Source organism: Lonchura striata, chromosome 1A, assembly GCF_050655825.1.
Source record: "Lonchura striata isolate lonStrDom1 chromosome 1A, ASM5065582v1, whole genome shotgun sequence".
NCBI classification, from domain to species: Eukaryota; Metazoa; Chordata; class Aves; order Passeriformes; family Estrildidae; genus Lonchura; species Lonchura striata.
In genome coordinates this window covers 57,953,998-57,978,468 of record NC_140741.1, presented here as the reverse complement: position 1 = coordinate 57,978,468, position 24,471 = coordinate 57,953,998, and the positions used below count along the sequence as shown (strand labels likewise).

Sequence of the window (24,471 nt, the reverse complement as noted above, 5' to 3'; positions counted from 1 at the left end):
ATTCTGTAGGGAATTTGAGTCTATGTAGAGGCAAAAATTTAAATTTGTCTTTTCATAAAACATTTTCTGTTGGTGAGACAAATCTTTGAGTTTGGAAGCTTTATCCAGATCATTGACAGTAATAGCAGTGTCAGCCTCTGTAACACAACACATAGAATGGAAAGTAGCTTGCTGTGCAAGGGTTTGGCTCGCTGTTTGTCCTTGCCAGGTTGAGACTGTGTAAGCATTAGGCTCTAACAGCAGAAGAATGATAGTGTTTATAGTTTGGAAGAAATTATTTTCAAGATGAATATAAAATTTCTCTTCTTTCTTCTTCTTCCTGAGAAACAAAAGAGGGCAAATGTGTCTGCCCAGTGCAAGTATATATTTGGAAACAGTATTCTGTACATCCTGTTTGATTCTTTGACTGTTCCTTGACAGAAATTTTGCAGTAGAATATCCATCTGTCTTTAAAATGTAGCTTGCAGGAGGATCCTACAGAATTTCTGCTTTTTTTTTATGGTATCAGTGTTGCTTGCCTGGCATTAGTTGCAGTTACTTTACCTTTTTATAATTCTATTAAAAATAAATTTGAAGACTACATGTCCTTCAGGTTGTGTTTTCTAATTATTCCTTTCTGTTTTAATGTTATTGACTGACATTAATACTTGTTATTTTCCAAGGTTTCCTATATACTAATGCTGTCTTACTGGTCTGACATTTACTTGCAGATACACAGTTTTCTTTTTTAGTGGTTGCTGTTTGTCTCCTCTGCTGAGTCAAGATGGAAGCATTGTCACTGACTCAGTTCTATATAACCTTTTGTTGTTGTTTCTTAATCTTCCTCTGGTCTCTGTTCAAGGTCCAGAAAACTTGCTTGGATCCCTTCAGGCAGAGAATTGTTTATACTAAAAGGAGGTAATGTGAAGTTTGAGCAAGCGTTCTTTGATGTGCTACTCTGTTTGCTCAGTCTGGAAGGGGAGTGGCCTCTCAAACTGATTAACCGGAGTCGCCCAGATTACGTAGTGGTAATTTCATTGTTCTGATTAGTCTCAGAATCTGGGAACCTTTTTCTGGACTACCTCAGTTACTGGGAGGAAGAGGAATATCTAAAATTGTGTGTAAAAGACATGCAGGGAAAAATGATCTGCTCAGGCGAAGAAAAGGAACATCAAATGATACCCAGAGATATTTAATCTTAGTATCTGTTAGTCTTCATGTAGAATTCTTGTTCTGGAACCAAGAGTGACGATTCTGACAGCTTGATGTATGGCAGTTGCCTTCTTTTGTATGTTTCAATTAAGTCATACCTTTATTTTCTTTTCCCTGGCTTCTTGAACCCTGAAAAATACCTGTTGTGAGGCTGTCACCTGTTGAGACTTAATTTGGTAGCAGGATGTTGGTGTGGGAGTAAAACAGAAGAGTCTGCATGTAGTTACTGTGGTGGGAATCATAGTGGCCAGAACTTGTTGCAGTGGAAGAATGCACTTCTGCTTTACTTTATTTCCTATCCATTTGTCATCCTATTCCCTTGTCATCTTCCCTTCACAGCATTTGCTGCTGTCCTTTATTTTGTTCCCAGATATTTCAGATCCCAGGTTTTGTTAGCTAAGCTAAATAGGCTTTCGGTAAAACTTCACTTTTTCAGATTAGTTTTCTGGTACACAACAGTTCTATCATAGTGCTCTCTGTAAGGACAGTCTTGCCTCCGATTTGATGTGCACAAATGATCAGTACTCTGCTTCTGTGGAGGTACTAAACTGGCTTAAGGAGACTCATGCTTTCCTTTCTGCCTAACAGGGCATACTGCCACCACCTTGTTGCCAACACAGCTATTTGCAAAGCTGCTTGACAAAACATATGTTAAAATTCTTCTTTCTTTCCCAGGTTGTCAGCTAAGTAATCAATTGCATTAAGGAATAGTGTCTTATGTGTTTAGTATCCTTGGCAGTGAATACTGAAATGATCCATGTGTGCATATTCAGTTGACCATTAAATGGCAGCATGAACACTTCAGACAGACATTTGTCTGAATGCTGTAACAGAACAAATTGGTGCCATGCTGGGACAATCTTGACTGCTATGTAAAAATTAATACAGCAGGGAAAATACTGTAATTGACTTACTGTTCAGAGATTTTCTGTTACTGACGAATCTCTGAAGTTGTACCAATGACAGGATTGGAGAAGGGAAGAAAAGACAATAATTCATAAGCTTTTAAAAAATACAGAATCAGAGAAGTTTATAAGTTTGGGTAAAAAATGTTCATGTATTCAAACAATTTTTTGTTCGGAGATTATTTATTTCAAGAATAAGTTCTGTTTACTGATCCTTTGAAATGTCTCAATGGAGCTGTTAAACTTAATCAGCCTGACTATAAGAAACTGGTTTAGACTGCTGTTTCTGTCAATAATTGCTTTCTTAGTTGTGGCAAAGTTTTTTCTATTTCTCTGTTATTTCAGGACAAGTAGTTATACCATGGCAGTATTATTATCATTAGGGCAGTATTATTATAATCAGAAATCTCTAGAAGAACAGAGTACAAAAGAGACTGATAAATCTTAGGCATCAAATGTCTCAAAAGTGTCTGTTTTATCATGCTGTTTTTTTTCCTTGATATCTTGTTTTGTGTCTCTGTGTAATGCCTTCAGTGCATCAGATCTTCTGTGTGGCCTGTTATCTGTTAGAAAAATATGCATATATGTAATGGATACTGTACAATGTGTTCTGTACCATGGTGCTTGGAAGGGTTTGGTTTTACATTTGCCTGATTGGCTTTACTGTCAGACTCTCTGGGTTGCTTGATGCAGCTTTTTTTTTGTGTTCACACTATACAGAATGTGTATAGAGGTTCAACAAGTAATAAAATAGCTGGCATTTGGAAGAAAAATTGTGAGCTAGAAAACTAATTTTTTATAACAGTCTTCATTTTGTGTGCAGTCTTAACAATTACAAATTTTTTTTCCTGGGATGAGTTCTCACCTGGTGGTTAATTTCCATCATAAGGTTTCCTCAACACTTTCCTCAGTGCAGTTAATTTCTGTTCTAAGAGAAAAAGGCCAAACTGGTTTTTTGTCTTGCTTAGAAACTTGTAGCCTTTTTCTTTGTTCCATCCAAACAGGTGTGTCTTTAGTTTTAATCTCAATCTATATTGCTCTGATGTCTTTGTCCCTTAGCGCTTGATTCAAGAACCTTGAAATTAGTTGAAAGCTTTTTCATTGCCTTAGGTCTTGGGCTGTAAATAAAACTTTTTTGTCAGCACAGTAAGAAGCAAATGTTGAAGGCTCTGGTGTGGGAGTTCAGGTGCCTAGAGGACTGGTGATTCTGGCCTGAGAGCTACTGGAGTTTGGGAGAAGGTTCTTTGGTGTGAGATTGTTTGATTTGATGCCTGGACTGTGATGGAAAAAAAACAAAGCAGCCTTGAAAACTGTGCCTTTTATTGACACAATTGCTCAGGCTCACAAAAGATTGCAGATGCTTTTCTGTCTTAGAACAAACATTGTCTTCTTGAACCTAGAAGGAATTTTCTCCTCAATGTTCTTCCAAAGACTTGCTTTTTTGCAAAACTGAGGAAGATTGTATCAGAAGTGATAGTGCAATGTTGTCAATCTATTGCTAAAATAATTTGAGTACTAGGGAGCATCAAGCTTTGCGTGCACAGCTCTTTTAAAAAAATACTTTTTCCTGACTGCTTTATTAAGGCTTTATGATTATTAATCAAAGCTTTAAAAATTACAGACATTGCCTTTGGTTTCCAGTACTCATTACATCTTTCAAGATCTGAAGTTCTGTGACTGTCTGGTAGTATTTATGTCACATCCATGTAACCTTTCAGTATTTGCCTTCCCCTTCAATAGAAAAGAGACTTTCAGTTTATGAGTCTGACAGCAAGTGTAGAAGCTTTGCCAGTCAGCTCATTTGTTTTCTTGGCTTAAATGTCAGCCAATTTAACCAGACTCATACTGTGTTTTTTCACTTGGCAGTTGAGAGGACAGAGCCTTTGATAATTAACATGGAATTATTAATCAGTACAACATATCTAATCCAGGGAGATCTATCAAATAGAACATCTCTGTTGATTTTGCTGTTTGATACTGCTTGAATCTAGGTGGGAGCAAATACATGTCTACATTTTAAAGAATGTAAACTTGCTGTGGTTACCTAAGTAAAGCTTCTTGAGTCCAGAAAAAGAAGATAAGCATAGGATATGAAAGAAGGACTGCAAAATTTGATCTTCTGGACAAATTTGGTGGTTTTCAGTGTTTTAAAGTCAGTACCAGTAGAATAGTTAAATATGCCTGTAGTAATGTTCAATAGATATATTTTTACGTAAAAGATTAATTAAAAAAAAAACAACTACAAACCCCTTGTACTAATTTGTGTCCTTCATTATTCTTTAAAGGTAAAGGAATTGGGGGGAGGGGCATGAAGATAAGAAAAAGTATTCATATTCAAAATTAAATTAGGACAGGGCAATTTCCATATATTTCCTGTCTTTGGAGTGGTTGATGATCTAGATCAGGAGCTGAATATAGATGCTCTCATTCACTTAGAGAGGAGCCTATTTGCCTATATTAACTAGTAAGACTATGCTCAGATAAGAAGTTAACCTTTGTAAATACCTTTGTACCTCCAATTTTGAGTAATTGTTTGGCTGTGATTTTGTAAGTACATAAAAAAGGCTTTACTGGGAAAGTTTAGTTCCATATTGAATATTGTTTGTAAAGGAAAACGTTGTGAGGGTCCTTTTGCCCTTTTTGCACTGGGGAAGTGAAACTAAGCTAAGGTATTTAACTTCACAGTTTTCTTTCATCAGTAATAAAGGCCTTGTTTGTTAGGTGTCGCTTATATCTGTACAATGTCAGTTCTTTGACCCAATGCAGCATAAAGCAAGTAATTTTTTAGCAGCTGTGTTCCTGACAAGAGAGTCTAGTTGACCAGTCTTGTGTTGCTTCCAAAGGCCAAGTGTGGAAAAACGCAATATAAAATTTTTTTCATTGATGTGAATAAATGTGAGTTGAGGCAAATACAAAAAATAGATGCAAGGACTAAAATTCCATGTTTGTAATCTATTCTTGTAAGTAGAATTGTGATTGTAAGGAGGCACATCTGTACTATATGTCAATTTTATGAGTGCTCAAACTGGTTGTTCATTATCTTGGATAAATTATCCATATTTCTCATTAGTGTAATTAATAGTTTGATCTATATTTGATGTACAACATACTGATATCAATGGTTATGTTTATTTTTTAAGTTCAAGTAGATTGAGAACAGTTTAATATAGTGGAAAGCTGGTTTTATTTTTAGAATAAGGGGGCAATGTCCTTGACAGGTGTTTCCTATTTCTGTTTGTAATTAATACTGTTTGCAGCACTCTTGAGTTTTTCAGGCCTGCCTTTCTGACACAAGGAGTTCATATGTAGTGTTTTATTTGATGTCTTGTGCCTGGGCTATAGTTTCCTAGCCCATCTTTAACAGCTGTGATACATCCATGCTGTTGCTCATAGTGTTAGGGTTTCTGATCCTCTCATTTCCTCCCACTTCTTACAGGTGAGTTTTCCAGAACAAGAACTGCCTTTAGAGGTTTTGAAAATACTCTCTGCCCTGTAAAGCAGCCTGTAAAAACAGTCTGGCTGCAACTTCACTGTCTATCTAAGTGGAAAAGTAATTTTTAAATGCTTAATCTCTGTGTAGATGGACCTTGATGCAATATAACTTAAGGGAAACAGAAGAGTCAGCACTTAGACTGATCCAAAGCTAAATGAAGTTGAAGGACAGGTTCCCTTTGACTTCAGAGGGCTTTGAATCAGCAAAATCTTAGTGAGCTTTTGGTATTTGTCACCCTTGTGAAATAAACTGACTAAAATTTAAGGTGTTAAATTGCTTTATTGGTTTTGAAATTCTTAACTGAATTTGTTTACATTTACAAGGATTAAGCACACATAGTAATTGTGTATGAAGATCTTAATGCCTTACTTTTTTAACTTCCAAGAAACTATGAGTCTGGGAAATTGAAGGAAGTGGAAGGGCTTTTGAAATGTTAGCCATTGGCAATGTAAGAGCACCGAATTTTGGTAACTGTATGAGTGCAGAATCTAGCTGAGTTACTGCTTTGGAATCAAAGTGTTTTCATGTCTGTCTGCAGTACAGCCTGGATATTGTGAACATATATATGTGCTAAATGGGAAGTGCTGGCCTTCAGGCATCATGGGAAGGATTGGTATGAATCAGAGGAAAGTGAACCAAAACACACCTGTTTGAATCTAATCCTACCTGGATCATTTTAAAAGATGGAGTTGTTTTCAGAACTGTATTATAAAGATCACTTTTAAAAGATGTTGGGTTCAAGATAGGGGTTTAAGAACTGAGTTACTGACAGTGAATGTTGGAAAATAGAAAAGGTAAATTTTAGCATTGTTTTCAAAGATTAACATACGTCACTTTTAAAGACAAAAAGAACAGTTTTCAGGGTTAGACTGCAGATTGTAAGAAGCAGCAGTACCTTTAATACAGTATTGCTTCCTTTATTTTGTATCAGTATAAGGATTGAATAAATATGTCTCTGCCAGCTTTTGTAGGTTGTATCAGATAATGTCATATCAGATTGCTTGTCCTCATTCTGTCTGCAGAAGACTAGAATTTGCATTAGTTGCATTCAAGTGTATGCATCTATCTACTGCGACATCTGAAATACTTCATTTGGGTATGACTTATTCAGACTAGAGAAATTTACAGAATAGAATAGTCAAGCCTGTGGGCTCTGTTCTAAAACTAAATATAGAAATAACTGTATTCTTTTCACAGACATTAAGAATTTGGGGAAACATTGCTTTTACTAAGCAATTGCTCCTACTAAAGTAATTATTCTAATCAAGTAACTCCATTTTGGATTTAAACTAGATTTACTTTTAAAGGGAGATAAAAAGGATGCATCTGCTAATAACTGGTGAAAATGAATATCAGACAGTTTGGACACTTCTGTGCAAGTGCTGTCATATTGGAGAACCAGTGTTAGTTTTGAATTGTATAGATCATATTTCCAAAGCTCTGTTCACTGATGTCTTCAACTTCCAAGATTGAGCAGTTTCTGCAACTTTGGCCATGAGAATAAGGAAGTAGAAAAGAGGACGTTTCTAAGCACTAGATACTAGTCAATTCTTCCCTTTTTTTCCTTCTTTACAACTCTGAACTAGCAAGAATTCTGGTATCTTAAGGGAGAAAAATTTGGTTTCATATCGGTGAGCATCTTTTCCTTTAAAAAGCTGACGTATATTTCAGTAGAAGAAAACATTCTGTCATATGTGGATTCCCACTCCTCATTCCTTTTTACTGTTAACTTATTTGAAAATCAAGCCATGAATTAATTCCGAATGTTAAAATGGTACTTCACTATTCCATGAAACTGCCATAACAGGAGAAATGTTGTAATTATAGTTAACAAAATACTTTGGGACTTTTTTATTAGCTTGAGATTTAGAATGTTTCCTGGACTTTGTAATCCATATATCTGTTAATTTATATGTAATATACTTCAGCAGTAGACCTTCATTTAGATTAAAGAAATTGTGTAGGCTCACGTACTTGCAGGATCAAAAGCCAAGAACAGCCTGTTTCCCTTTAAAGGCACCTGTTTTTTCAGTTACTACCCAAGTGGAAAATTGGAAAGAAATTGTTGTGCTGTCAGGGAGCTTTAGGGCATTACATAGCTAAAAATTGCATGTATCCTTTTATGAGAATAATACATATAGGAAGATGCAGGTTTCAAAAAACATCATGGGAGAATTGAGTAAAACTACACATAAATGATGTGTCCTTCCAAATTTTTTTACAAAATTGGCCTTTTTGCAAAAACATGGGCAGTTTCTTTTGAAAATGTTTGAATGCAGAAATAAAACAGTTTCAAGTAAGATCTTTGTAACCTGATCCTGAACAGGAAAAGCAAATGTTCCCTTTGGATTTTTATCTGAATGCAGTTTCTTAACAATAAAAATATCCTGCTTTTGACTTAGAGAGAGTAAAATTATTCATACTAAGGTGTGGCTTTATTGCACATACAGCAATGCATTAAAGTTTAGAAACTGCTGGCTTAACTGTATCTACAGCCATACTTTTTACTTCCTGTGTATCTCTACCTAGTGCCAGACTGATTCTGCTTTATAGTAGCTGTGATTGTCTAAGATGTTAGTTACCCTGTTTTGTACTCGACCTCTTTCCCCTTGAATGCAGCTGTTGCTTTGCCAGTGATTTTACTGTTTGTCTCAAACTTTGGAACTCATATCCCAAAGGTCTTCTTTTATCCACCCCTAATGTGTTACTTGCTGTCCTAAACAATCTAATCTTTTGAAAGTTTAGCCTATATATGCATTCTGCTACCACCAACAGCCACTTACAGATTTGTTCTACCAATTTGTTCTCATTTTTATTATGAAGCAGCTTAAAAAAGCTTAAGTTCGTTGAAATGTGTATAAAGGGACGCTGTCAGTATAAAAGTAATTGTATTCACAGTTTGCCATTAAATGTGGATCTTTGGCATACTACTTGTTGCATTTCTCTGTTTAAATGAGAACATTGAGGAAAATTTGATGTGTGTGAATTAAGAATTTTGAAAGGCAAAGAAGCTCACGGGGGGGAAAATATATGAGCGTTTCAGACTTCACTATGCTGTACTTGTGTTGAACATTGCTTATGTGATTCTTGGAGTCTATGAGCAGATAACGTCAAGGGTGAACTGTCCATATGGAGTAAGGAAAGACAGAGCTGTGCCTCTTGTTATGCAAGGGCACACATATGGCACACCACAAAGTTCACTTACCAGCTCAGACTTGTGGCAGCATGTTTATTGACCTTTGTTGTTATGGTTTATTTGTTTACAACATTCCAGGGACAAAGTGACTTCTACTTTGTTCTCAGTTCCATCCTACTGCTTGACTCCTAAGAGATACCTGCATTCTAGCCATTGTTACCAGATCCTGGTTGTCCTGTTTCCCTAGGAGGGATGGTGTTGGAGAACTGTTTTTGTGTTTAAGACTTTCAGTGTTGTCCCCTTCTTCCATTTGTGAAAAGGGTAAAATATAGAGGAGTTTGGTAAGTTTTCATTATAAAAAATTGGGCTGAAAAAGAGAAAAGGTTACAGTCTCCTTCTGCTTAGTGGGATAAGTGAAGGAGGCCACAGAGCACACACTCAGCTAGTTTTCAGATGACTGTTTCCTTTGTTTTGGACATTTGTAACATTGGTGATGAAGTTAGCTGTTTTTCTAAAAAAAAACCCAAACAAACCCAAAGGTACTTTTTTTTTCCAAATAGAAATACAAATTGCAAAAGTATATGGGCATCAACCTCTCAAAACATTCTTATTCAGTCCAGTAGAGTAATCTTGCTTTAAGGATATTGTTTTAAGTATGTATAACTTGCATATTGCCCAAGTTTTCTGTAAGCCTTCCTGCATTTTTATGTCAGTCAGTTAAATTTTATTTTCTGATTAGCTAATTTTGTCTCACTTTCTGTTATTTATTTTTGTTTTCAGGCTTCCTTAAGCCAGACTCAATATTAGTAGAATGAAAAAATTTAAGAGAAGACTTTCCTTAACCTTGCGAGGAAGCCAGACCATCGATGAATCACTGTCTGAGCTAGCAGAACAAATGACAATTGAAGAAAACAGCAGCAAAGATAACGGTAAGCATATCTTTTACTTTTTAGAAAATGTAAGAATTTTGTCAGGCCTTATTCAAGTGAGCATTGCTGGGGTTTATTTCAATTTTCACAGTTGCAGGGATTTTCTCTCTAACATTTTTTTTCTTATATTCCTCTACCCTAGTTCTTTCAACAGGTTGATATGTTACTACATACTGGTTTGGTTTGCTTTGGTATTGAACTGTTATACAGCTGTTTATCAAAAGCTACCTAAATTTATCCTTTTATATCGTGTGCAGCAAGACTTACAGATGCTCTTGCAGTATATTGCAATCCATTGTATGGATTTAGTGGGTCTCACATCAGCTTCATATGGCTTCAAATTCAGTCTGTTACCAAAATCATTATTTAGTAATATGACTGATTAATTGCTTAAGCATTCCATATAAAACTGTGTACCTTACACTGGTGATGCAGTGCGGTAGTCTAAATTCTGTCATCTTTTCATGTCTCTCAGAAGTATTTCACCATTATGAAGGTGACTAGAAACATTCAGGATAACCAGCTTGTCTCTGTATTTTTACATAAGTCTTTGGCTGATCCCATAAATGTGTCAGCTGCTGTAAAGTCCACATTAGTGATGATGCCGCTTTTGGATGCAATCTGCAGTAATAATGACTGGAAGAGGTTTTGTTGCTTGTTCTGTTTCCCGGGCTGCAGCATTTAAGTCATATTTCATTTTCAATGCTGATTAGTGTTATTTTTTGCTTTGCTGATATTAAGAGGTTTTTTGTTTATCAAGAGATCTGATTTTTATTTTTGCCCCACTTCACAACAACAAAGAATTCTGAATTTTCCCATTGAAAACTGACAGGGCCAGGAAGTTTGAGCAGAGGTAGAGACAATGAAATTTACCCTGCAGATTTTTAAAACTCTATTCAAGATATATTGCATACCAAGATTTTGGAAGCAGAATTTACTTTTGGCAAAACAAATAAATAATGTTTTTAATTTCTACCTTTAATCCCTGGTATATTCATTGCTATTGTCCTGTTTTTAATATGAGCCATGCCCAGTATTTTGAGAGACAAGTTTTATTATAGCTTTTTATATGTTGATATAACAGGTCTACTTTACAGCAACAATTGCAATATTTTTGCACTGATACCTATTAAGTCTTTTTTGAGACACTGAGTTTATCCCACATAATATGAGTTGTCCCACATGATTTCACTTGTAATTGCCTTTGTTACTGATGCATATTTTTTCAGACCTGTATATACTTCTGCAAGATTAATTTCATTATGTAAATAAGTGCAAAGAATGTTACTTTCACGCTGAGAAATGAGCATGAAAAAATCATTACCAGCATCAAAGAGTGTACTGAACTGGGTTGCTGAATTGATTCATTGAAACTGAATCCAGAAGGAATAAAAAGATTTTACCTTAAACTGGACCATGTGCTGGGTGTCAGCTCAAGGGACAGAGAATACGATAACTTGTTTAGATAAGCATAAGCTTATAACATCTTAAACCATCTAAAAAACCATTTGCAGCTTGTAATATTTATCTGAGAATAATCCCTAACAGTAATACTTGGATGTCTGCATGTTTGTCACCAAACTGTGACGAGCTTATTTTGTCAGTAGATATTTAAAGTGTTAAAATAAGTAAAAAATACAATTCAGGAAAATGTTCCTGATTGCAAATTACTTACCTAGCTTTTAGTGATCTTTTTATTGTACTTTCCATGGCAATTCATTGGCCAAAAGCAATCTTGCATATGAAAGTTGTGATAATGATATACACTGTGCTTATACATGCAGAGCATTGTTGATGCCTTAGTACAGTCTTCTTGGATGCACTCAAGGTGTTGCAGAACCTCTTGAAAGAAGACAAAAAATATAAACTGTACTTTGCTGTGCCTAATCTTTAACTCATCATTTCTTGTCATTAAAAAAAGTTTTACTGACACTTGCTACCTTTTTTCAGATTCTTCTAGAATGCAGTTATTAGTACTTGTGCTATCTTTGATCTTGCAGATGTGAACAGGATACTACATTGTGGATTTTTGTTTTTCTTTGTTTTTCCTTTCTGACCCTACTTTTCTTAGAAAGTAGGGTTGGAAAATGCTTGCTGCACTAGCTAGTCTTGCTTTTCTAAAGGACACTCTAGTTTTCCCACAGATGAAGATATTTTGGAAAGAGTGTTTTTCAGAGAGACCACAGGGATTGGGCTTTGGTTAGCAACAATTGTTGAAAAATCAGCCAAGAAATTATATTTCTCTTTTGGTGAAAGACAAGTTTAATGAAGAACATTGCCTGGAAAAATCCTTCAATGGGCATTTAAAAAAAACTGCTTACAAAGAAGTGCTTTAATGAGAAAGATTTTCCTTGGCATCTTACAAAATCACAGTGCTAAAAAGCCTGCACTAACTGTAAATATCCAACTGAGACACATGAGAGGATGTAGTCTCTTGAAGAATAATTTGTAAGTGATAGCTGAATTAAGATCTTGAAAGTGCATCCTTTACTGCGATGGTGCTGATCTCGGGAGGCAGGAGTAACCATCTCCTTAGTTCTACTTTTAAAAATAAAACTCCTTTACCCTGTGGAACAGAGAAGCAAATGTGCCCAGTTAAAAGGCTTTGAATCTGTTCCTAAGAAACTTAAAAAGCACTCTCTAATACAGTAAAGGCATGCCAATATATTAATCTACAGCGAATCAGAGTCAGGGATACAAATAATCTTCCTAAAGTGATTCTTTATAGTGCTTTATTCTCAAGCATTACATCATGAACTTGAGAAATAAGAGTTGAAGGGTATTGAAACTGTGCATTTCATGTCAGAAGGCAAGACTAGATCCTGAATGCTGAAAGTCTTTACAACAGAATTTAATTCCATTGTTACTGTCTAATTCTTTTGTTTTAACATTTTCTTTCTAGCAAATTGCTCATCTTGTCTCCTGTCATTCCATGCTGATGGCTGTGTTCACTGAGGGTTATAATTTTATACATGCTAGTTTTTTTTGAAAACTTCCTGGGAAACAGCTGTGTTACTGGGTTATAGAGATTGTAGAGACTGTGTCCATAGAAAACCACATCTGTGCTGACCTAGAATCCAGATTTATCTCCATCTGATTTATATCCTATGAAATACTTACATATATAAATATTTATACAAATATTAATATAGATATATATCAATATATTCTGTAAAAATCTTTATTATAATTTGTAGTTCATCACTGCCATTCCAGATGTAGATCACTTGTGCATAGTATTAAGGACCTTTCCTTATGTTCACCTTTTTTGCAATAACCTGTGTTGTTCAGTCCCCTGCCAAATGTTTTTTCTCCCAAAACAATTGCCTGTGATTTCAAGTTAACTGCAGCTCCCATCAGAGGCCCACCTTGTCATTAGCTCCCGCTTTGAGTGGGTTGTTTCAAGATTCAAAGAACAGTACTCCTAATGTAGAACAAATTGTCCCATTTGTAGTTCACAGCCATAAAAATAGATGCATAACTTTTTGATTTCTTTGCAGTGCATTGGTACTGCTGAATCAGCTCTCTTTTTGTATGCAGTCTCATTTAATACACAGCCTCCTTCATCGTGTGATGTCAGTACAATCTCAGTATGCATCACTCATCCATAAGCAGCAAAATGGGATTAGCAGGGATCAACCCATATTGTTCAGTGCAGTAGCACAGAGCTGTTGCACTGAATATAGAATAACCATCGGGTTTGGGTTTTTTGGAGCACCATCAAATTATTTAGTGACCAGAAACATATATATAATTTAATCTTTCATACAGATTGTGTTCATCGTAATTGGCTTCTGGGTGAGGAAGCACTGCCAAATCAGGTCATAAACCATAAAAAAGAGGGAGCAGTGAAATACCTAATAATATATCTGAAGCCTTATGAACTGTGGACTGTATGAAGTATACTTCAGGCTAGTCTTTCATCTAAGGACAAAAGCTTTTCTTGGTCTCTGGTATTTCAACATATAAAACCAATTGGGTGGATTTGTTGTTTTATTTTTAATTTTTCATACTAACAATGCTTGCTTTTTAAATTCTATATTTTACCTTAATATATATATTTAGATTAGTATTAACAATATTAAATGGTAATTTATTGACAACTAAAAATGAAATTTTTCTTTGGCAATGACATACTAATGAAATTTGGCTAGAAGTAACATCCAAATCATGCATATTTAATGCCTAATTAAGTGTAAAATTTATGCAAATATTTCAAGCACATATGATCTGTAGTGAAAGCAAAAAATGTGGCTGTATTGTCTAATATTATGAAATGCACTATCACAAACCCCAAGCATGCTTTTAAGAATAATTGCAAGACGCATTCCAAAATACAGCCACAGCTCTTGCATTAATTTATAAGTAAATTGGAAAGCATTCTATTTTGTTGGGTTTTTTGGTACAGATAAATACATATGTACGTAATAAACGAAAAAAGGTGACGTTCTGATAGAAATGGCTACATGAATTTTTAAAATAATACTTATCTCCATTTGGTCTCTTTTAGCGCAGTGATGTGATCATAGGATCCAGTTTCATGAACACTTGCATAATTTTTTTGTAATTTTACAGGTGTGAGTAATAATGGAAGGATCAGCTACGGTAAAGTGCGTAAGTGTTTTTTAGGTTTAAGGCATTAATGACTAGTTAATACTCTGATAAGAGGGATGAATGTTTATAGAAATTAACACATTGCGATACTGTCTCAGAACATCCAAATGCCTTTGTAGTTTTAATCATTTCATGTCATCTTCAACAGAGCTGAGAAATTACCATTCCATCTGCTATGTGTAATTCCTTGAGTGTGGAAGGAAAACAGTGTGTTGCAACATATTTTCAAGACAGTGTTCTTGAATTGAAAATATGAGCACAGAAATGCTTACTGGTGATAATTTGGTAAAATTTCTCTGTTGATGTTGGAGGAAAGTATCAGTATGAAGATGTGGGTGGGTAGAGGGAGAAGAAATCCCCAGAATTGCAAGAGCTCATTCTAGAGCTACAGATTACTGTGAGTAATTGGTAGCTGTCACAGCTAAACACTGATCATTGTACTGTCCCTTACACTGTACTGGCAATGTTTTTATTATAGTCTGTATGTACCCTTCTGTGCTGTGGTCTGCATCCTTTTTTGTTAATACTGTTGAGTATGGTTTCTCCATCCCACGTATGCTGCACAACATAGTGTTCTTTCTTCCCTTCTGTTTTAATTTGCTTCTTCCCACAATACCTAGAGGCTCTGTTCATATGTGGAAGCGCTTATAAAGTGAAATGAGCATGAAAATTCAATGCCTGAAAGCATGCTGCGGAGACCCATAGTCTTGGAGGGCTGTGTGGGGGCTTTGTCCAGTCATAAGTGTTTCCTTAGAAGCAGAATGCCAAGTTTGGCAGGGAACATAATGTTTAGATGCCGAAGTGGACTCTCTAAATACACCAGATTTCTGTTAGTGTAGGCTCACTGATGAATATGCAGCGATGTTTTTCAAATGGTATTCAGGTGGAGTCGTTAAGTACAGAAAAGCGGAATACACATAACTTGCCAACACTGGTTCTGAAAGTAGGGCAAAAAGGAGTCAGATGTTCTGTTCTCTGGTTAGGTTGGCAGCTTGGTCTCACAGATGTTTGCATTGGGAGTTTTTTATGTGAATGCAAGGATAGAGGCCAGGGATACTTGTATCTTGGCTGTGGTATTGACTCTCATTGAATTAAATTATTTTTCTGAAGGATTTGGTGTAGTGTGATGCCTTTTGCAGTTACAGTCTTAAACTGATGGTGTGTTATGCTTAATATGATTTAAGGTGCAAAACTTGCCATGCTTATGTTCCAGTACAGGTTCTAATGACCAAAAGTATTTTCTGAGAATTATCTTCTGAGCAGTATGAAATAAATAATCTTAAAGGCAGAGTTTTGGTTTTGAATATATTTCACTTGATTGTGATATTTATTGTTACCCAGACTGAAGGCAAAACCTCACTCTGCATGAAGTAACTTTGAAATGCTTTTTATAGTGTCTTATAGATGTCTTGATCTCATTCTTTGCCTTGTGTATTTGTAGTTTGTTTTTGTAGTTCAAACAGACAGAAACATTTCTGTCCTTTCTGTCCTAAATTTAAAAAAAATATTCATAGGACTTTACACTGCCATTTTAATAATTGAGGTACTTCATTTTTCAGAGGGAGTTGACAATTGTGTTTCTTCAGGGTTATATTAGCATATTTTTTCAAACATTTTACCAGTATTTTTTGCCTTGTGTTGTGCAGGTGAACACTTGCTCTGGAATGACTGCTGTACTCAAATGGATTAATTTGAGTAATGGGAGTAATCCCTTGAAGTTTTGCCAAGTTCTTAAAATTGTAATATTCAGTAGTTTGAGGATTACATCTTATTGTTTAATGAAGAATACTGTTTTAAATGGTATTGAGTGGTTGCTCTGTTTTCAGAGTGACTTAATCTTCTCCTGGGTATAACATAACAAAATCCAAGGAAACAACCCCATAAAATAATCTATAAATACACAGTATTTTGTAGTGTTCCTCATCCAGCTCCTGGAGAGTACATATATAAATTGCTGCTTTGGGTTATTTAAATGTATCTTCTGTGGAAGCTGTCACCTGCAATCAGCTAATTTTACTGAGTGGGTCTGACTGCCTTACAGCAGTGTAATTAAATATACAGTGCAGCATGCCAATTCTGTAATATTAGAAATTCACCTGCTTACATTCTAGCTATTCTGAAGAAAAAAAAGGCTTCTTGACAACAGCTTCTTCAGCAGCTTGTTAAAAATATTTTATATTTCGAGTCCAGAGAGAATCAGGTTTTATTATGTAAAAACTGAATAATCATTAGCAGAGCCTAACATTCAGATCAGGTAAATGAATGTGTAGTAGATGATCCTGAAATATGAGTAAGTTACGTGACAGTAGGCGAGAAGCCTACATAAATAGTTTTAAAAGGTTGTGATGATGCATTGCAAGCTTCATGAATGCAAAACTGTTCAGAGAATGAGCATTTAATTTCACAAATGTAGATTTTTGACACTTTTTCATTCCCTATCAAATTGGAAATTACTAAAAACAAAGCCTTAGAAGTTTTTTGGAGCAAGGGTGAGGTCAAGGTGATGGAAAAGAAACTGCATTGAGTCCTGTCCTATAAAATCCAGTAGTGGATTCTTGAGGCACTTAGTGAGATTTTGTTATCCTTGAACCAGTCCAAAGCCACGTTGCAGCTAAAAGTGTCAAGTGAGGGTCTGCCTCCATCCTTCTGCTAGCAGCTGTGCTCTGTATACCGCATAGTGATCTAGTTCAAAAACCTAAATCAAAATTGCATTACTTTTTTGTTCGGAGGCAAGGGGAAGAACCTTGAGCCACATTTTTCATAGAAGCAGTGAACTGTGGCAGGCACAAAGATTTATCCTTACTTAGAGTATGGAACATGCCTGGATTCAGTCCCCATTCTATACCCAAATCATGAATCATAAATGCTATGTTTCCAATATCTCTTACTTTGATTAGAAGATCTCCATGTGTGTATTTTAACTTTATTTATATGAATTTAAAATACATATTTGTATTATCTATATGTCCAGGATGGATAATGGTTGTGGAATCATACATATTTTGCAGACATACTGACCTCTGTCAGAGATGTTTGATTTAAGGGAAAATGTCACCTTGTATGGCTGGTGATTTAATTCTTTATTAAAGCTAGTTGTAGAAAATACCATTACAAAATTCAGGCAGTGAAATCTGATAAACAACTTGGTCTCTTTGTCACATAATAGAGATACTCATGGGACATAAAAAAAATACTTAGTTGAGTATGTGATAATATATATTCTTAAAAAGTGTTTTAAAATGCATTTACATTACTAATGAAAACACTTTCTCTCTTTAATCCACCAGCTGACTGACGTGTGACAGTATGTCAGTTGCTGAGGCTGTGCAAGAAATGTCAGGCAATTCTGCAGGCTCTCTGGAGCTCAGCTTAAGTAAATCCAGTTAAGTAAATCCAGCACAGGAAAGAAAGTGGTAGTGTGGGTCTTTGTTACCATAGATGGATGAGGAAAAGAAGCATTGTGGATTAATTGAAAAATTGCTTAACTCAGAAATAATTTCAGGTCAAGGTTTGTAGTTAATTTAAATTGCAGCTAAAGGAAGAAGAGGAGGCATCTTCATAAAATTGTTGGGTTTAGTTAATTCCTCTGACAGGTTTCTTGGTTATAGACACTGCTGTTCTACTTGGCTCTGCCAGTTGTCATAATTATGAAGTAAAAAAAAACCAAACAGTTCCACCTATGTTCGAATATATATTTATATATATATGTTTATGCCACTTCACAATTGAATGATTTCAGTAGTTCATTTGTGTTGTTTTCTCGTTTTGGTATGTTTGTTAGCATTGGTGTTGGCATTATTTCAAACTTAGTAAAGCAGTTATCCCTCACTAAGTACAATGTTTTCTTAAAATATATGTGTGTATTCCAAAACATTTCATGATCTAGCAAATCTTAAACCATTATTAAGGCAGGCTGATTGTGTTTTGAACAGTATTTTCTTTGAATTGTGCTGTTGTATTTATTTTGGGTTATGCCAATAGCAACAGAGGTTTGAACAACAGAATGTGAGAAGTACAAGAAAATGTTCCAAATTATATAAAGGGTTAGCTCAGCATTCACCAAACTTGAACATTGAGTAATACAACAGTGCACAGTCACCACTGCTCAATTTTAAACTTTGCTGAAGCTGCACACTTTAGCAAGATAGCATGGATGTGTCATTTAAAATAAGAGATATGCATTTGTATAGATATAAAACTAATGTGCATACGTAAATACACTTTTTTAAAGGGTGTCTATTGTATGAATTATTCAGGGACAATGAAAACTGTGTGGTCATCCTGTACATTAGTATATTTATAAATATTCTAAAATATTCTCACTGAGAATGTTTTTTTAATTTCTTTCACACTTAAAAAATAGATTTGCATGATAGTTTAGTAGGCTGCCTAAGAAATGAAAGTGTTGAAATGGCATTCCTTGGAAGATGAGTCTAAGATTCCATGATGTTGTAGCCAAAATAAGAAGAGAATATAATAAAAATGACAAAATGGTTATAACACCCTTACTGGAATAGTTGTGCCAGCAACAGCCAACACAAGTGAAGTGCCCAGGTGCAGAAGTCTTGTGCTGTTAGGACAGCTGGATTTCTGCCTGTCTGTTCTCCAGTCTCTGAGGATGATATCTGAGGACAAGTCCAAGATTAGAGCCCAAAGTATAGCATAATTTCCCCAGTGTACTGTATGTTTCTAGCTCAGAGACTTACTGAACTGGGCAAGTCTCGATGTGGTTGGTAACCCTGAGCAGATTGCTTATTCAGTCTCCCCTTGAGTCTTGCAAGTTTGGGTAGTTTTAGCATCCTGTGGCAGGGGGTTTCCACAGAAGAATTATTTTGTGTGCAGTATGCAACCTGCCACGGCTGGCTTTTTCACTCTTGTGATGATGGTGGTGGATGCAGAGGATTCCCAGGTGCCTTCTTCAGCCCTTCAGTGAGTCTGTGGGTTGTGTCATGCTTCTGATGCTGTAATATACTTGAGAGAGGAATAGCCGATTTGTGCATGATGTCAAAATGCAGTAGATCCATACACTTGACAGTGAATTTTTTAGTGTTTTTTTACTGACCTTTTTATTTCCATCATTCATTTGCCTGTAGCTATCAAACCAACAGCAGCATGTGGTTACTGAGTTGTATTTTTCAAGTATAGTGGCACTAAAGTAAGGTATATTTATGAGTTTTATATAGCGGAAACATTTTTTAAAGATGAATCAAACCTATAATCACAGAAATAAAACTATATGAAGCAGTTTACTATATTAAGCAGTTTTTATAGATACATGTAGTAAAGGCATATAACTTTTACAATTTAGATGCATTTTATTCAAGGCCAGACAGTTGACTAAACTTGCATCATAAATCTGCCATGTTGTACTTCAAATATAGTGATTCGACGTATTAATAATTCTGGAAAAAATGGATGTTAATTAAATGAAATTGTAACTTCAAAAGAAATACTTGTGAGTCTTTGGAGAGAAAGAGAGAGAGTTGAGTAGTTTTTTCAAAAGCACTTTAACTCTTGTATCTCATAAATGCATGAGAACTGTAATAAACAGTCTTGTAAATTAATTTCCAGCAAAGGTTTGCTTGATCATTTTTAATATTTGCTCCAGCCCTTGGCTGTTACTGTCACATTTGCAGGGAAGAGGTAACAGAATGCAGAATTCATGCAACCATTTCTTTAGAAGCTCCTCACATACAGCAGTGCACACTGAACTGTTTATAACAAATATACTTTACAAAGTGTAAGCCCATGTGTTATACCATCATATGCAGTTCAATCCCTCCTTTTTGTAAAGCAACATGTATCAGGATTTTAAACCCCTGCTTATAAACAGTAGTATTAATACTTGTCTTAGTCACAAATACAATGTCATGTGAGTGCTTCTGTAACCTTCACTTCATTGTCTGTTCATTGTCTACCAGTAGTTATGCCTGTCCTACTGCTTGACCTAAATTATTGTTGCGAAGTTTTATAATAGGCTCCATAATTTAGTACAGTACTTAGGACAGTAAAGGAAGGTAATAGTTACCTGTGATGGCAGGTTATTTCTGTATAATTGGATCTTATCATATCAACCATTTATCTTTCATTTTATATAAATTTATTTATTTATGTGATCTTTATTTATCCTTATATTTGAGCTGAACTTTGCATATGTTAGGATATTTTAGGAATTTTGTTTTAAACTGTAAAATACATACAAATTTACCAGTGCCATAAGGAAAACAGATTTTTTCAATAATCATCTCTGCGCATCATGCTGTCATGTTAGTAATGAACATAAAACTCAGTCCCTGCGCAGACATTCAGTGTATTCATAAATTCTGGCCTCTTTTACATACTGCACAGTTCATGAAGGTAGATTGCTTTTAGCCTGAGTAGACAAAAGCCATAACATACAAGGTACTATTCATTTGTTCACCACTACACGTAAACTCATGTGAAGTGTTTAGACTAGAAATTTAATCAAATTCAAATCAAATTAGCAAAAAAGTTGGAAAGCATAAAGCAGATGTTAACTTACCAAAAGCAGTAGTTGTGCTGAATATGAACCTGTGTCCTGTCATGTGGAAGTAGTAGTAGATTGTACTAAAAATTGATGAGGAATTTGCTGCCTGCTGCCCTTGGATAAATCTGCTGTTAAAGGCATGCAACAAGGAAGCTGGTACCACTCTTAAGTCAAAAGGGTGATGCAAACTATTAGAACAGAAATGAGCATTTCGGACAGAGATATGCAGAGGTTTGAAGACCGTGATCATACTTTACAAATATATACACAGATGTATGGTGAATTTTTCCTTATGTTCACCCACTCTGATGCTGTGTTTATGAAGGCTGCTAATGAAAGGATGTAGGCAGGTTTGTAACAGTGCAGACATGTCCTTTCTGGTTTTGGTCTGCAGCATATTTTTTCCCCAAGGCTTTTATTTTTTTTTTTTCCCTGCAGCAGCTGAGTTAATGTTTTTTAGGTTTTTTTTTGTCTCACTGTGTTATTCACATTTATATGCAAAAATTCCTTGCATAATTATTTCTTAGGGTCATTGACCTGTCTTTGGGTAATGCTGTCTGTGTACTTCTGTCTCTGCTTCAGACTTACCATAATAATGTACCTAGAAGTTTTTTGTGTATGTGGGGAGAGAGGAAGGGAACTTCAGGATCCTGTTTTCCTTAGGTTATTAGGTGTTTGTTGGTTTTCCTTTCCTTTACCATCGAAATTCTGCTTCCCATAAAATATGTTCTTCTAGCTATATTATTCTTGCTCCCTTTTTTGGAAGGGAAAGCAAGATTCTGGGATTCGTGCATGTAGGTATATAAGGTGGAGTGATGAAATAGCATCCCATACAGCTTCCTGTCCCAAGAGGTATGAGTGAAGCTCTGAGCACACCCTGGGAGCAGTGACTCCAGTGGGTGCTGCTCCATTCAGTAACACTCACAATGTGGTTGCGGCTGCTGCCTTTTCTGTCTTCTGAATAATACCAAACATGAATCTGTAATGTGCATAAGAATCAAATAGTGGAAAAACATAATTACTTGAATCTCAACTGTTCTTTTGGCATAGCTTTTCTAGTATAGGGAAAATACTTGCATGTAGCTGCCAGATGCCTCTGATATTGTTTTCTGAAGTGAGAGTGTTTAATCTTTATTTTCTTGTATGAATGACATCATTGGTGGCTCTGCTAAGTCCACTGTCATGACATTCAATGCAAGTGGGCATCTGTTCTGCTTCTTTTGGGGGTAAAAAACCCCTCGTGTTTTCAGAGTTAGCCTGCTTCTAGGACCATGTCTATCCTTGAGGGCTAGTCCATGTATGAGGAGTCAGGTTGCTGAGGGAACATGAATATCCAAATACTGCTCACAGTTTTAAATGAGATTTAAAAATTTCTAGCGCTTCATTCTTTTAAAAAGTGCTTATCAATGATAATAAGTTTTTTTTTTTAAATATCTGTGAATCATCTGAAACACAATCCAGTAGAAAGTCAAAATAAAAAAATTGAATGCTTAATTTTTCTGATACGCTGTAAGTTAATAACCTTAATTATGGCATGATAGCTCTGGGAGGTATAGATGGATATAGTTATTTCTAAAGATCTCTAATGGCAAGGCTTTGGTGTTAGTGACACACAAGAATTTTGAGAGGGAGAATATTTTTGAAAGCTTATAGTTGAATTTGCTCATCATAATTGATTTAACAGCTGTCCTGTTTAAAAGTAAAGTTGAAACATTGTGCAGTAAGACAGAAGAAAATAATTACAGTGTTGTGGTTTTATTGACGTTCTAAGACTGTATATTCAGGGCATTTACTTGTCCAGCAGAGTGACAGGATTTAGTAAAATTAAGTTTGAGTAGCACTTAATGCCATGTTTTGAACTTGTTTGTTAATAGAGAAATGGCCATAGTATGGTGGTCTGCTGTTAGCATGAAAATAATTTTACCAGACTTGTGATTTCCTGTTTACTAACTCTTTTTCTTCTTTCTTTGTTTTTCTTCTGGCATGTTCCTGACAATCCTCCTTGCTTGTGGCAATGAATATTTTGATCCTTCTGAACTGTAGAGCCTATTGTGAAGAATGGCAGGCCTCCAACGTCTCACAGCATGCACTCATTTCTCCACCAATACACGGGATCTTTCAAGAAGCCCCCTTTACGGAGACCACACAGCGTCATAGGGGGCAGCCTCGGCTCTTTCATGGCAATGCCCAGAAATGGGAGCAGATTAGGTAATTTCCTTCATTGTTTGTTTCAGTTAATTTTTCCGTGAAAAATAATGTTGGTATTGATTCATAGCATGAGGTACGGATACTCTTACTGCCTTAATAAATCCCTGAGTATGCAGTAATTTTTTCTGGAGTTTGAGAAATTTGTTCTTAAAGCACTGAATGTCTCTCAAAGTTTTCAGGCAGAAAGCAATTAAAAGAGTGCTCAGAAAACACCTGTGAATTGTTTACAACTTTAAAAGTTACAAAAGTAACAAAATACTCTTTCTTAATATTTTGCTAGGAACCCATGTATACATCTCAGTTAAGCATTGGCAAGAAGTACAATAAATGTACTATGAAAAAACCAGAAGGTAATCATCCTATATGTGGAATTTAAAAAGAACTACTGTATTACATCTCATTATTCAAGAGAATAATATGTTTTTTCAGAGACAAATTAAGGCAACTCAACTATAATTATCTTTTTGTTGTGGTCCTGAGCTATATTTGTGCTTCCATGAAGCAAATAAGTATGTTTTCTTCTTCAAGTAATTTATCATGTTGCTGCCTCCAGTCACCACTAATGTTTTATCCTGCTTTTATGTTATTTTAAATTATGCTTAATTAATTGATACTAGAAAATGAGAGCAAGTCACAGCTTAATTAGAGTTTTTATTATTTTTTCAATCTCCTGCCCTCCTTTAGAAGTGTGATAAACTGATCTTTGAGATTAAGCTATGATTCTTCAAGATAGTAGTCAAACCACTTGTATCTTCCTTTGGTATAATACCACTCATCATGTTCAGAAAAATCCCTTTTTACTGCATTAGTTACCATTCCAACTGAAAAAAGTCATATATGCTTTTGAATTTACTCTAGCAGCTGTTGCTATCACATAAGAAAACTGGTTTTAGTCTTCACGGTTTGACTACTGTATCAGTTTCTGATTTCACTCAAGTCCTGTACACAGTATTTACTTTTTCACTTTCGCCAAACCAAGCTTTAGTTGAGTTGCCAAGAATCTAACAGGAAGAGAGAGTTTTAAAAAAATTGTGTAGCTAGAGAAATCTGTGTTTATCTGAATATGTAGTCTTTATGGGTTATTTGTCAAACTAAATAGATATAAACTAAGTACAGGAGTAGCAAACATGTTTGAGTACAGAGATGCCTGTACTCTTTCACTTGTGTTGCCTTTAACAACAATATGTAATTTTTTTTAAGTAGTATGGAATAGATGTACAGAGTGTATCATGGAGTCACAGAATGGTTTGAGTTGGATCAGAGTTCAAGATCAGAGTTCCAACCTCTCAGCCATGGGCAGGGACACTTTCCACTGGGCCTGGTCGCTCTGTATATCTCTGTTTAAGCACATCTTTTTGCTTTGGATACAATAATGCCATTTCTTGAGTTCCTATTTGATGGAAATACAAGTTACTTGTGCGTGTTATCTAGTGGTAAAAAACAGAAGTACGAGTATATGCCATCACAATTCCTCTTTCTGCTCCTTT

General features: G+C 35.5%; 1 protein-coding gene across 9 annotated transcripts in view; it reads left to right on the top strand.

Moving 5' to 3' along the window:
- CDK17 (cyclin dependent kinase 17) overlaps positions 1-24,471 on the top strand; it is a 91,336-nt gene that overhangs the window by 25,592 nt on the left and 41,273 nt on the right. For 3 of the 9 annotated variants that reach the window (XM_085568228.1, XM_021527956.4, XM_085568227.1), the window contains exons 2-4: positions 9,506-9,654; positions 14,230-14,268; positions 22,820-22,984. In XM_085568228.1, coding sequence (XP_085424354.1) covers positions 9,537-9,654; positions 14,230-14,268; positions 22,820-22,984 — 322 coding nt within the window. In that variant the 5' untranslated portion in view covers positions 9,506-9,536. Of the gene's footprint in view, positions 1-9,505; positions 9,655-14,229; positions 14,269-22,819; positions 22,985-23,264; positions 23,335-24,471 lie in introns of those variants that run through there. The other 6 variants (XM_085568230.1, XM_021527958.4, XM_085568229.1 and 3 more) reach the window with 5 other exon arrangements.